At 37.2% G+C, this 13,519-nt stretch overlaps 1 protein-coding gene across 7 annotated transcripts in view; it reads left to right on the forward strand.

Annotated features, from left to right (window-relative positions):
* The window catches only part of si:dkey-172j4.3 (diacylglycerol kinase delta), a 140,949-nt gene that overhangs the window by 115,833 nt on the left and 11,597 nt on the right, over positions 1 to 13,519 (forward strand). For all 7 annotated transcript variants that reach the window (XM_022678532.2, XM_022678533.2, XM_049482297.1 and 4 more), the window contains 10 exons: positions 3,350 to 3,575; positions 3,958 to 4,056; positions 6,216 to 6,309; positions 7,542 to 7,649; positions 7,956 to 8,052; positions 8,715 to 8,822; positions 11,986 to 12,099; positions 12,227 to 12,361; positions 12,626 to 12,789; positions 13,224 to 13,338. In XM_022678532.2, coding sequence (XP_022534253.2) covers positions 3,350 to 3,575; positions 3,958 to 4,056; positions 6,216 to 6,309; positions 7,542 to 7,649; positions 7,956 to 8,052; positions 8,715 to 8,822; positions 11,986 to 12,099; positions 12,227 to 12,361; positions 12,626 to 12,789; positions 13,224 to 13,338 — 1,260 coding nt within the window. The remainder of the gene's footprint in view (positions 1 to 3,349; positions 3,576 to 3,957; positions 4,057 to 6,215; positions 6,310 to 7,541; positions 7,650 to 7,955; positions 8,053 to 8,714; positions 8,823 to 11,985; positions 12,100 to 12,226; positions 12,362 to 12,625; positions 12,790 to 13,223; positions 13,339 to 13,519) is intronic.

Raw genomic sequence — 13,519 nt, forward strand, 5'->3', positions numbered from 1 at the left:
CTATTGCAAATACATTAATACAGGGGTGTACAAACTAGGGCCCGCGGGCCATTTGCGGCTTGTTTCCTTTTTTGAAGCGACCCGCAGGGTATTTTAGAAATAGAATGAAATTTGGCCCGCAGGTTTCTATAATGTGAGATTCAAAGTTTAAACGCTTGGTGTCAGAAAACGGACCAAAGAGTCTAAAAGCAGCAAGAATGCGCAGTTGTGGCGCAGAAAACAGATCAAAGAGTCTGAAAGCGGCGAAAATGTGCAGTTGTGGCGCAGAAAATGGGCCAAAGAGTCTAAAAGCGACAAGAATGCGCAGTTGTAGCAAGAAAAACAGACCAAAGAGTCTAAAAGCGGCTAGAATGCGCAGTTGTGGCGCAGAAAACGGATCAAAGAGTCTGAAAGCGGCGAGAGTGTGCAGTTGTGGCGCAGAAAACGGGCCAAAGAGTCTAAAAGCGGCAAGAATGCGCAGTTGTAGCACGAAAAACAGACCAAAGAGTCCAAAAGCATCGAGAATGCGCAGTTGTGGCTCCGAAAACGGGCCAAAGAGTCTAAAAGCGGCAAGAATGCGCAGTTGTAGCACAAAAAACAGACCAAAGAGTCCAAAAGCGGCGAAAATGTGCAGTTGTAGCGCGAAAAACAGACCAAAGAGTCTAAAAGCGGAGAGAATGCACAGTTGTAGCACGGAAACAGAACAAAGAGACTAAAAGCGGCGAGAATGTGCAGTTGTAGAACGAAAAAAAACAGACCAAAGAGTCTAAAGGCGTGAGAGTGCTCAGTTGTAGCGCAGAAAACGGGCCAAATAGTCTAACAATTCCAAAGTTCAGAGGGAAGTGTGTATGTTTAATTGGTCAGGAATCAGTTGCCTAATTAGGAGTACAAGAGTATCATATTAAGAGATATTATGAAACGAAACATCAATTTAAAACTCTTAGTTTAAACAACACTGTCAAATATAGAAAAAGATAGTAACTCAAGTAAAATGGTGTGTGAGTCTGTGGCCTGTGACTGCACATATATTTCTTCTTCTGGCCCCCAACAAATAAAGTTTGGACTGCATTAATAAAAAAAACATCAAGATGATTGATGAGTAAGTGAACCCCAGATGCAGAAATATCTCACCATTTATCAGATTTAATCAAGAAATCTAAAGAAATGTAAAATGTATCAAATTTGTGTTCAGCAGCTGTTAAAAAATCAGAATCAGGTGAAAATGGATTACTTTGTAATTGTGTAAATATATCATCACCATGCTACAGTTTCAGGCTCAGGTCTTTAAAGAGTTAATCCTTCTACCGTGGGTCACCTGCCATGCATCTATTGTGGTCAGAATGTCTTCTGTTAGCCTCCACACTGACCCTGTAAACAGCTCCTCTAATCCTGAGTGGCTATTCAGACTGCTACTTGAATCCACAGCTGAAGTTGACATGGTAACCTTTTCTCATGGGTTTTGTGTTGTGTAGAAAAGACATATGAGGGCTGCCTCATTCACTCACACAAATAGCTTTTTGAGAGTGCGTCAGCAGAGCAGTGCCATGTGAATATGTGCTGGTAGTGCTTGAGCCTTGCACTTATCCTCAGCACTTTTATTTTAATTAGCTTCATAAAGTTTGGCTGGACAAAAGCTCCCGCAAAAGTACACCGGTATTGACATATTTTAAAAGTGTTTAATTCAATGTGAAGAAATATCTTACAATAAGGATAATATATGTGAGCAAAAATAAGATGATGACATTACAGACTGGCATCCAGTTCCATACTTGTTATCATGCCGTTAATACTTTAACTTTAGTTACTATAAATCAAGATTGTTTGTTTTTAGGCTTGCTATCTATTTCTTTTTTGTATTTGAGCCAGGTTAAAATACAAACCATCAACACAGGAAGGGTCAAAAGCCAAAGAAGTAATCAAACGAAATGACAAAACTAAAGGGCAAATCCAACAAGAATAAAAACAGTAAACAGACAGGGATCAATAACACGCTGACAGAACGGGAGAAAAGGCTCTGTATGCAACAGGAAGGTTGGCAATACTTCGCAAGGTGGCAGTGCATTCTAAAATACAGATAATAAGGAATGTGAAACCTGTCCATGATTGGTTGAAGGCAGGCATGTGACAAGGACTTCTGAAGGAGGTAGCTAATGGAAATTGTAATCTTTAGAGTCAACGGAGCAGAAAGGGAGGCCAGAAAGAGTGACAGATATTTTGAGCATATCCTAATATCTGCTATTTTTTATGTACATATAAAATTCTGCAGATGCATAACCTTTCCAAAATTTGGACATGGAACATTTTAACATCCCAGCAAAAACAACAGAAAACAACAAGGCACATTGTTCAGTATAAATTATTGTATTTTCACTTACAGTAATAAATAAAATACAGATGCTTGGAATAGGGATGAGCAAAAAATTGCACCAACCAAAATTATTTGGCCAACAAGGCAAAAAAGACACTTTCTGTATTTTTCACCAAGTATTTGGTGGTCCAGTCAATTACAAATAAGTTCTAATTTTTATTTTAAAGCAATTATCTGCTGATAACAATATGTTTCATATATTACCATGCATCCCTTTTATACTTATACTTAAGGTCTCATTCCATCAGTTTTTTTTTTTCATTCATTTTAACATGTGTCGTTGTGGTCTCTAGTATGAATGAATACCATGTAAAAAAAAAATTGTTCAGGTGATCCGGTATAACGCTGCTTTAGTCCGGTGGAGGAGTGGGATTGAGAAACGATAGGATTGCGTCTCTTGCTCATGAATATTCATGCATGCAAATACATATCGCCTCTGATTAGCTAGACGAAATACAGTTAGAAACGTTTTAAAATAAAGACATTTTTACATTAATAACAATCTTTGCAATGTCATATGTTACTTTACAACATGTGTAATGCCCTGCTAAGTGCAGTTCAGCCACTGACCTAGTACCTAGTGACTTAGAGTCTCTGTAAAACGTGAAATCCACTAGAGATCCTATGTAAACCTAATTACATACACAGAGGTGGGTAGTCCAGGTCCAGAAAGTTAAAAAAAATTCAACCCCGGGGTTTTGTTTGGTTTTACTTAAAAAAAAAAAAAAATTGAGGAAGAGTTTTATGTGCAGCATGCATATATGACTCAGTGAGACCTAGTGTATTTTACAAAGAACAAAAAAGTGTATTAGAAGTTATTAGAAGGACATCTTTAATGTATGTGTCTTTTATATAAACGCAGTAGTGTGTGTTGTGGAAATACTCACCATAACCCAAAAGCTCTCAAAACTTGTACTTTAATATGTCACACCAGATCGTAATATTGGCAGTACAGGATCACCCACAATACCCTCTCACTCTGCACCACTTTGCTGTTTGCAGTGTGCGATGCTGAATGAAAAGCTGGACTCTCTGGTGCGGGCCCTGAGCGAAGAAGCCGATGCTCAGCTGGTGCCCGCCGGTTCCCAGTCGCCGGAGCAGGAGGGTGAGGAGAGCGGCTCCGACGCTCCGGGGGTCCTCAGACCTTTCAGATCCAGAGAGCAGCTGATGCTGAGAGCAAACAGCCTGAAGAAAGCCCTCCGGCAGATCATAGAGCAAGCGGAGAAAGGTCAGAGGAAGCTCCGTTCACACTTAAAGCAAGCAGCCCTGAATTATTAACGCATGACTAACTTATTGATTGACGTTATGAAGTGGAGCAATTATTGTAATTTACTCAGCCCTGAATGCTGATTTTATCAAGATTATTGTTATGTTTCATTTGGTTGTTTCCAGGCTTTCTAATAGGGATGTGTTGATACAGGAATTGTGGACTAATTTTTATGTCTGATATTTTTTTCATGTACATATTTGAGCCCTTCTAATACATAACCATGTATAATATATTTCACATTTGAGAAATCAGACTTAAATGTGCTTTATATATTTGTTATTTATTGTATTTAGGTAATTTTAATAATACTCTTCTTTTGCCCAAACACTGATCTCCTTAGTGGTAGATGAGCAGAACAGGCACACGCAGGTCCAGAGGATGTCTTCCTGCTCGTCAATCAAAAGAGGAAGCAGTGAGGACCTCAAAGAGGCGGAGCCACGTAAGCAACTGGCATTCTTACTGATATAAAATACTGTGAACCTGCTATAGCACATTTATGTGCACTTCACCGATGCTTATTTATACTTGTTTATATGTGTTTTTATACCAGCAGCACAAATGATTGAATATTCACAGCTTCTGTGTACTTTCTTATACAGTACCAGTCAAAAGTTTTATTTCCTACATTGTAAATGAATACTGAAGTCATCCAGACTATGAAAGAACACATAAAAAATCATGTAGTAATTTCAAAAGTGTTAAACAAACCAAAAATTGCTGTTTCTGAGGCTGGTAACTTATCCTGTACAACAGATGTAATTCTTAATCTTCCTTTCCTGGGCAGCCCTGATGAGAGCCAGTTCCATCATAACATTTTTGATGGTCTCTGCGACTACGCTTGAGGATTATTTTAAAGTTCTTCAAATGTTTCGGATTGACTGACCTTCATTTCTTAAAGTATTATTGTCTTTACTTAATTGAGTAGTTCTTTTCATCATATGAATTAAAACATTATTCAAATAGGACTATTCACTTTTTACACTACTTTAAAGACATCAAAGACTTCAAACATATTTTTTTGTTTACTAAATAATTCTGTATGTTTTTCTTTATAGATTGGATGACTTTAGTATAAATACACAATGCAGAACATTTTCAAATAATTTAAGGTGTATCCAAACTGTTGACTGGTACTGTATATTATCTATGTATTACCCATTTGTACAACTATGTTCTTCAGTGTTTTCAGAATATATACAGTTTCCAGTAATATAACTCTTTCAATACATTATTACATTGAATTATTGTACTGCAATGACAAACGAGCAATGATAATTTCCCTTAAGACCTTCAGTCACACTCAGTCCCTCACATATAGCACAAATAAAAAAGCAGAAAAAACAGCACATTTTAAAGGATGCTGCAGTCAGAGCTTTTACTGTATTGAAATGCTCCTGCCATTTCAGTTTTAATGTGATGTTTTTACCTCAGGTTAATCTACTGCAGGGTAATAAAACCTGCCTGTTGTTTGGATCTTCAGACTTTTCAGTGTTGTAGCAATAGCAAATGTGAAAGATGCCTCAGAGTCAGACAATAGTTTAAACTAAGAAGCAAAATTTGGTTTACCCAAAAAAAAGGGTTTTGACCTGTATCAAAGTAAACCATGATTTAGTTTAATTGCTGTTGTTTCTATTTATAAATAATTTTAAATCTTGAACTTTACTTTACATCAAACAAAACATTGTCTAAAGCAGATGTATTTTATCAACAACTAATTGTCATGTCTGTAAACAGGACGTAAGTAAATCTAGCAAACTTCTTTAGGCCACTTTTACATTACTGAGCTAAACGTTTTGCCTAAATATGACACAGATTAAATATTTTTAGGATACATATCAGATTCATGTTTTTGCCAAAGCATTAGGAACACATCCTTTCACATTTCAGACAGATCCAAGTCACTTACATTCATTATTGTGAACCATCAAGATACACAAAGCACAATCTGTGCAAAAAATCTGAATTAATTAATGAGGCATGTAATGCAGTGCAGTAATGTAGTGCACTCTATATTGCAAAAGGAAGCCAAAACTAGCTTATTAAACATTTTCAGTGTAATATGGATGTACTAAATATATTAGACAACCAACATTATTAGACTGAAAATTACCATTTTTGATGTTTGGCTGAAAATCTAGCTTTGTAAATGCTTTTCTTTTAAAAGGAAGATTAAAATGCATTTAGCCCAGAAATAATGAAAACACGTTTAAAACAGTCTTTAGATGTGTTTTATATTGTGTTTATATTGTAATTTAGAAAACATAAGCCTTGGTGCAGATTTTCAGGTGTGAAAACTTTCTAAGATTTAAAAAAGTCAGTATTAAGGCTGTCTGGACTGCGTCTGACAGAGCACTGAAGAGGAGCCTTCAGAGAGCAGCGATGGCAAGGTCTCTCCTCCCTCAGCCGCAGCCTTCACGCTGAGACAGGATTCATGTAAAAGGCAGCAGCTGTTCTTAAAATCAGCTTCTAATCTCATCTAGATTCAGACACAGTTAGAGCTTGTTTGGAATAATAAAGGCAGGTATATTTAGTTCGACTCAGGAGTTTTTTTTTTGGGATAAGATATTCAGACTTACAGACATGTTCTGTCTCTTTCAGGTCAAAGTGCCATCAGTCCCACCTCCACTGGCCCCATAGTGCTGGAGAAACCAGACAGCTGCAACAGCGCCATTTCTTTTACTGAGGAATCTGTGTAAGAGCACGCACGCACACACATGCGCATGCACACAAACAGTGCATAACTATAGTATTAAGTATTTAGTCTTATGCTGTACTGAGATACAGGGATACTCCACCCATATCCACAAACACATGCACCCCTCAATTTCACAGGTACTGTTGCATTGTCACAGTCCTAACTTACAAAAGTAACATTTTGAAGGTTTTTTAGAAGTCCGGATGGACTTACGATGAGGGAGTATTTTAGCTTTAAGCCAAATGAGCGAGGAGAACCATCAACGTGAATCAGTTGGTATGTTTACTTCTTTCAAAACAGTGTAAACGAAGCTGAGATCTCATTTAAGGCACAACCATCCAGCCCAATTTTCCGAGCTGAATACTGAATATAAATATTGTTACCCAGAGAGATCCTGCCTCAAGCCCCACAGGGTGAACATGCTGGTGTTCCTTGCTCTGAATTTGTCTGACAGTTACTTTAAAATATATATTTATAGCAAGAACTATGCGCTGCTGAACCATATCATATGAACACTTGTGTCTTTGGAAACTAATTTGTGTTTTACAGTAAACACGTATATAATGAAACAAAAAAATGAATCTGCAAGTGCCTTTGTGCTGTGTCCAGAGTTAATTTTTTTTTTTAATTAAATGTAAATGTTGTGACTTTTTGTTGTTTAATATTTAGTGCAGTTTTCTCAGAATTCCAGGGTGCTTGTACTTTATTTGTTTTAGTTATTTTGGGCATTAAAATATTTGTATATTGGAAGCCCTGTGTCTGTTCTTAGTAATATAAAGTTAGTTGAACTGTAAAATGGTGTAATAGTATTATTGTGCTAGTGTATTATTAGTGTGGCACACTGTCTTAAAGCTCCTTTGGGAGCCCAGAAGCAGGAAAAAGCATTTTTTTAAATTCCCCTTTAAAGTGACAAAATTATCATTTATCGCAATAATTTCTAGGACAATATATCTTCCTGAAATTTTTGTTATTGTGACAGGCCTAGCACCTAGGCTTATGATTGAAAACCATTTATCTTGTCAATAAGACAATCTTTTTGCTTATATCTGATTTGTTCATTAAAAAACAACTAATTTTACCAAACCAGGTGTTGATATGATGATAAGTATTTGAAGATGAACTTATTAGTTCTCATTTTTACAGGTGCCTAAAACGTTTGCACATTACTGTAAATGTACTCTGTGTATAAAATGTTTCCTCAGCTGTTTCCTCTTTCTCTCCACACACAGGCAGTGCACAGAGAAGTGTGTGATGAATAACTACTTTGGGATCGGCCTGGATGCCAAAATCTCTCTGGAGTTCAACAACAAGAGGGATGAGCACCCGAAGAAGTGCAGGTGCAGTAGAATAATGACTTCTAACTCTGCTGCACTCAGCTGCACTAATTCACACTGTTTTACTTAGCTGTGTGATTTAACATAGCTTTCAGGAGTGTGCTGTATTTCTGCGCTATGCTGATGTTGATGTTCTGGTGTTGGGAGCTGATCAGTAGTGTTTAAACAGTGTATGATTAATGCACTGTGAGTGAGTAAGTGTGTTGTGTGTATTACAGTGTATTGACCCACAGGCAGTGTTATGTTGTGTGTTGGTGTGTATTAAGATGTACTGATATTAAGATTTTTGTGTTTCTCTGCCGTCTACAGCAGCCGCACGAAAAACATGATGTGGTACGGTGTACTGGGGACTAAAGAGCTGGTCCAGAAAACCTACAAGAACCTGGAGCAGAGAGTGCAACTGGAGGTGTGTGTCTCAGAGAAAGAAAACAAGAGAGAGAAAGAGAGAGAGAGATTGAGTACACTAGAAAGAAAACACAATGTATAATTTATTCCACTTCCCACATTAGGCAAGATTAGTTTGTTGTTTTTATAATTTATTGGTTTTAATGTGTTGAGTTGTCCAATCCAGACCCAAACCGATAAACTACTGAGAAGGTTTTTTTTAAAGCTGATATTTAGGCCAAGTTCAGCAAACATTTCTCCATATATTGTACGATTTATCATTCATGTAATTATTACCATGACAGGCAGGCCTAAATCTAATATAAATAAAATTAAATAGAATAAATATAGCATTTTGAAACAAAGTGAAACAATGAAATTCACATTATTAGACTCGATATGTTAAATTATTAAGGGTGTTTCCATTTATTTTATGATAGGTTGGTAATGTAATTATTTTGACAGGTTTATTTAAAACAATAAATATTGTTGAAATATACTAGTATGTGTAAATTGTTTTGTCTTTCAGTTATATAATACTGAAACATAACACAAGTTAACATTGACAGCGGTCCAGACCTTAGCCTGATGAAATTTTCTCTAACTGGACCAAACTGAATTCTCATTAAATACCCCAGATCTGTAGTTTATGGATTACTCTCTCTTTTTCTCTGTCTCTCTCAGTGTGATGGAGTGCCCATGTCCTTACCCAGTCTTCAGGGTCTGGCTGTGTTGAACATCCCTAGCTATGCAGGTGGCATCAACTTCTGGGGAGGAACCAAAGAAGATAACGTGAGTCGTATATTTAGTAAAGTTTTCTGAATCAGTGAAGTACTACAAAGAGTGCAACTATCTTATGTTTTATTTTAAAAAATGTTGCTTAGATTAAAAAAAATAATAAAGTATTTCCATTTTTTGTAGATTTTTCATTTTAGATAATCTGTTTCTTACACTATTAAAATGTGTGGATGAATGAAGAAATTAGAAAAAGATTAGAAAAAAAATTCTCCAAAATTACCTGAAATAAACTCTTTTTACATTATCTTCCATTAAAATTCGAGAAGGTTTTATCTGTCTCTTCTGTAAAGCTGCAGTTTTGAAGATTTGAAGATGTACCTATCGCACACCCTGCACAAGATGCATCACGATGCTCATTGCTATGTTACACCCTGCCAACAGTCTGTTTTTATACATAGAGTCTTCATTGTTAAAATTGCAATGAAATTTAGTAACATATCTACACCATGAGGTGTGTTCAAGTACATTTCTGGCATATTGCTATTTAGGCAGCAAAAAACGCAAGTGCGGCACTGACTGATTTAAAACCCTGACAACAATCAGGCGTTCATTGCTATCTTAGTTACACAGGTGTGCTTAGCATGCGTACACCCCCGCACAACACACACACACTCGGACACAGCAGTGCACTATCCCAACTTGTTGTTACATCAACAATGTAAAATTACCTGCTTGCGCACCTTCACAGTAAAAACGAACAGGTCAGTTTCCTCTGCTTAAAAGCGCAGAAGCACTGTGCCATTAAAATACCAATCCACCAAAGTTAGAGTGCACTTGACTCTTAAAAGAAAATGGCATGTGACATATGTAGCATATCGTCGCTGTCCTATGAAAAACACTTATCTCCAATTTTGACGATTTTTAGTTTACTACATAATTTGAACAGACAAAATGTCTCTTACACTGTGACAAAATTTCTTGATGAATGGACCAATAGAAACTCTTCAAAATGACCTGAAATAAACTCTTTTCACACCGACTTCCATTAAAGGTTTACAAGGTTTTTTCTCTTTCCTGTAAAGTTGCTGTTTTGGAGATAAGTGTTTTTCATTGGACAGCGACGATATGCATTTTTGCGCTCTCACAATACCAAACACACACCAACACACCCTAAATCCAGTTGTGCAGTTGTCAGATCACTAAGATAGGTCTCACAGTATGTGTGTTTTTAGTGTTACAAATAAATACAGATAATTTAGCATTATGCTTTCTTAAGGTTTTCATCATATCTTATTATATATATTATATCACCATTTCTCTTTAACATATTGAAATATAGGTTTTGAGTCATATCACTCAGTCCTGTGTGTATGCTAAGTGTAGCATTAAGGATTAGAGAGATTCTTTTAAAGACTAGAATGTTGACCTTTACTCTGTCTGCGCTGTTCAACCGTTCCCGGCTGCTTGTCTCGGTGGATTTGTTGGAAAGTGATGCAGAGGAAAGATTTTTAAAGTGCATGTGAGCAGAATGAAGCTGAAAGGCATGATGAGGTTTTACTGTAAGTGACCGTGTAGACACACAGATCACACTCTGATAACACACGTTCACATAGCTCCTGACTGCAGAGTGCAGTGAAAGGCTGAGATAAGGCCGGTCTCTTCATCCTGCAGCTACGAACACAGAGTCATTACTCAGCTCACAGGAAGAGAGCGGCTGATATTTACTGCTGTGTACAGACCTGAGGCCAGCAAATATTTCTCCCAGTCACTGACATTTTCTTCTGAGCTGCACTACGAGACAAATTGAAAGGCAATACCTGGTCAAGCTGTAGAGAATTACACCAACAGGCTTTATTAATGTGTACGGTCTGACTCCTTTATTTTATGTGTCTGACATTTTCATTCCTTTTTATCTTCACTTTTTACCTCTTTTATGTGATTATTTGACATTTTGTGAGGTCACTTTTGCTCTTGTATTGCACTTTTTGTTTGCCTTTTTTATCACCATTTAAATCCCTTAATAATACAATATATATATATATATATATATATATATATATATATATATATATATATATATATATATATATATATATATATATATATAATTGGGGAGTTGGGGATGAGGTTGATCCTAAATTTCCTTCCTTCCTTCCTTCCTTCCTTCCTTTCTATCTATCTATCTATCTATCTATCTATCTATCTGTCTATCTATCTATCTATCTATCTGATCTCACTAATGCTCTTGGTGCTGCTAAATTCACATATAAAAACAAAATCAAACTCATTTTAAATAGCTTAAGCAAAAGTATGTGCACTTTTTAATACAAGTGAATATATAGAATATATATAGAATAAATCAACAATGTTCATTTTACTCACACATATACCTATAAATAGCCAAATCAGAGAAACTGATTCAGTAACTGAAGTGGTCTCTTAATTTATTTCAGAGCTGTATATGTGTGTGTGACTTTTCCTGGCATTGTTTATGTATTTATGGTTTGTACTTTTACAAAGCTTAGTGTGAGCCTGTTTTATTCTGGACTTTTTGATTTTGACTCCAACTTATGATACATCTAGTCTAGGGTTTTTTCATATAAACATGTATATTATAGTAAAACTTGCTTGTTGGTTCCATCCAAATTAATTTCCTCAAAACTGAAGCTGACAGACTGGCTTTTCTCTCAGACTATGGAAAATTGGTTACACCTTCCAGGGCCCTATGTTAGTGATCTATAGGCAAGCCATCAACCGCTCATCATGCAGCTTGATTTAGGACGTGTCAGTGTGTCTTTGCTATCTTAAAGACACTTGCCATTCCCTTTAAGAGGCAGATGTAATTGTGTAGTGTCCATGTGTGCGTAACAATCGGGAGTGTGTGCAGGTTGGGCACAAGACTGTTTTTTTTTTTGTTAGCTAGATAACAATATGACAAAAATGTACCTCAACACACCTCATTTCCAGACCACCACACGCATCAGCGTAGATATATTTCTAAACTCTGTCACTATTTTAACGGTGCAAGGCGTAAAAATAAACTGTTGTCGGTTTGTAAGATAGCAATGAGCATTGTGATGCACTTTGCACGGAATGAAAGATAGGGTTCAGAAACTCATCCACAAGAAAAAGAACAGTTCAATGACATAATTTAAAGGACAGTATTGGTTTTGAAATAATTAAAGATTGGTTGTTTTGATTCTCTGTGTTGGTGCAGAATTTTGGAGCTCCGTCGTTTGATGATAAGAAGCTGGAGGTGGTGGCGGTGTTTGGGAGCATGCAGATGGCCATGTCTCGCGTCATTAACATACAGCATCACCGCATTGCCCAGGTTTGAACATTCACTCTCACAAACACACACACACATACACACACTTTTATCCATTTTCATTCATCTTCACTGCACATTAATGAACACACTTATACACTCAGCTCTGTGTGTGTGGGTATGCATACAGTGTCGACAGGTGAAGATCATCATTAAGGGTGATGAGGGAGTTCCTGTGCAGGTGGACGGGGAAGCTTGGATTCAGCCACCCGGCATTGTTCAGATCATCCACAAAAACCGCGCCCAGATGCTCACCAGAGACCGGGTTAGTGATAATAATAATAATAATAATAATAATAATATATTTTAAGAGTGATGAGCAATGTGAATAATGCATATGTAGTTTATAGTAATTCAGTGGTATTTAGTCAGAAATGTATTGTCGATCCTGGTAACACAATCTGTGTTGAATTCTGTGAGTGGAGGTGCAGTAACTGAACTGTAAGAAAATGTTCCAGGCTGCAGTATGCTCAGTGTGCTCAGTGTGTGTGTGTGTGTGTGTGTGTGTGTGTGTGTGTTTGCGCTGTAGGCGTTTGAGAGCACGCTGAAATCGTGGGAGGATAAGAGGAAGTATGACAGCTGTCGCTCCTCCCGACCGCGCCTCAACTCCCAGCAGTCCATGGAGTACCTGACCGAGGAGGAGTGCGCTCAGGTCCAACAGCTCGGCCTGGTGGCTGATTCACTCATCAACAGGTACCAACCCACCTGTGTGTGTGTGTGTGGGTGTGTGTGTGTGTGTGTGTGTGTGGGTGTGTTACAGACCTGCCTTTATGTAAAGCATAAGATTGATATTGAATACCAACACAAATTCACAAATTTGTGAAGACTAAATTAAACCATCATGTTGTAATAATAACTAACTGAATATTATTAATACCATGTTTTGTTAAATAATGATGTGTGTATACATAGTATATGTAAGTATTATAAAATACATTATCAGATATATTTTTTAGATGCTTAAAGCATAGAGGGTTTAGAGGGTTAAAGCATCTAAAAAATATATCTGATAATGTATTTTAGAATGTTTCCCTGTAGCAACACTGTGTTTTAGCATCTGTCTTTGCCATGGAGAAGAAATTAACTCTATACTGTATGTGTCTGTGTCTGTGTGTGTGTGTGTGTAGGATAAGGGAGGCTGCTAAGACTCATAAGGTGGTTGAGCAGGAGTTGGCTCATGCTGTGAATGCCAGCGCTGCTGTTCTGTCTGAGGCTTTTCCCTCCAAACCCTCCAGCCCTGAGGTAAAGACTACTCTTACAAATCACATTACATTTTAATGCTCAGAGTGTGCGTGTGTGTGAGAGAGAGAGGGAGAAACTCCCCGTACTGTTGTTTCGGAGGTTATCCATTTCTGTAGCTTCAGACAGTGTAGTGAAGTTTTAATGAGAATTTTCTGATTCACCGACACTGACAGCGGTGTGT

The sequence above is a fragment of the Astyanax mexicanus genome, chromosome 8, assembly GCF_023375975.1.
Source record: "Astyanax mexicanus isolate ESR-SI-001 chromosome 8, AstMex3_surface, whole genome shotgun sequence".
NCBI lineage: Eukaryota > Metazoa > Chordata > Actinopteri > Characiformes > Acestrorhamphidae > Astyanax > Astyanax mexicanus.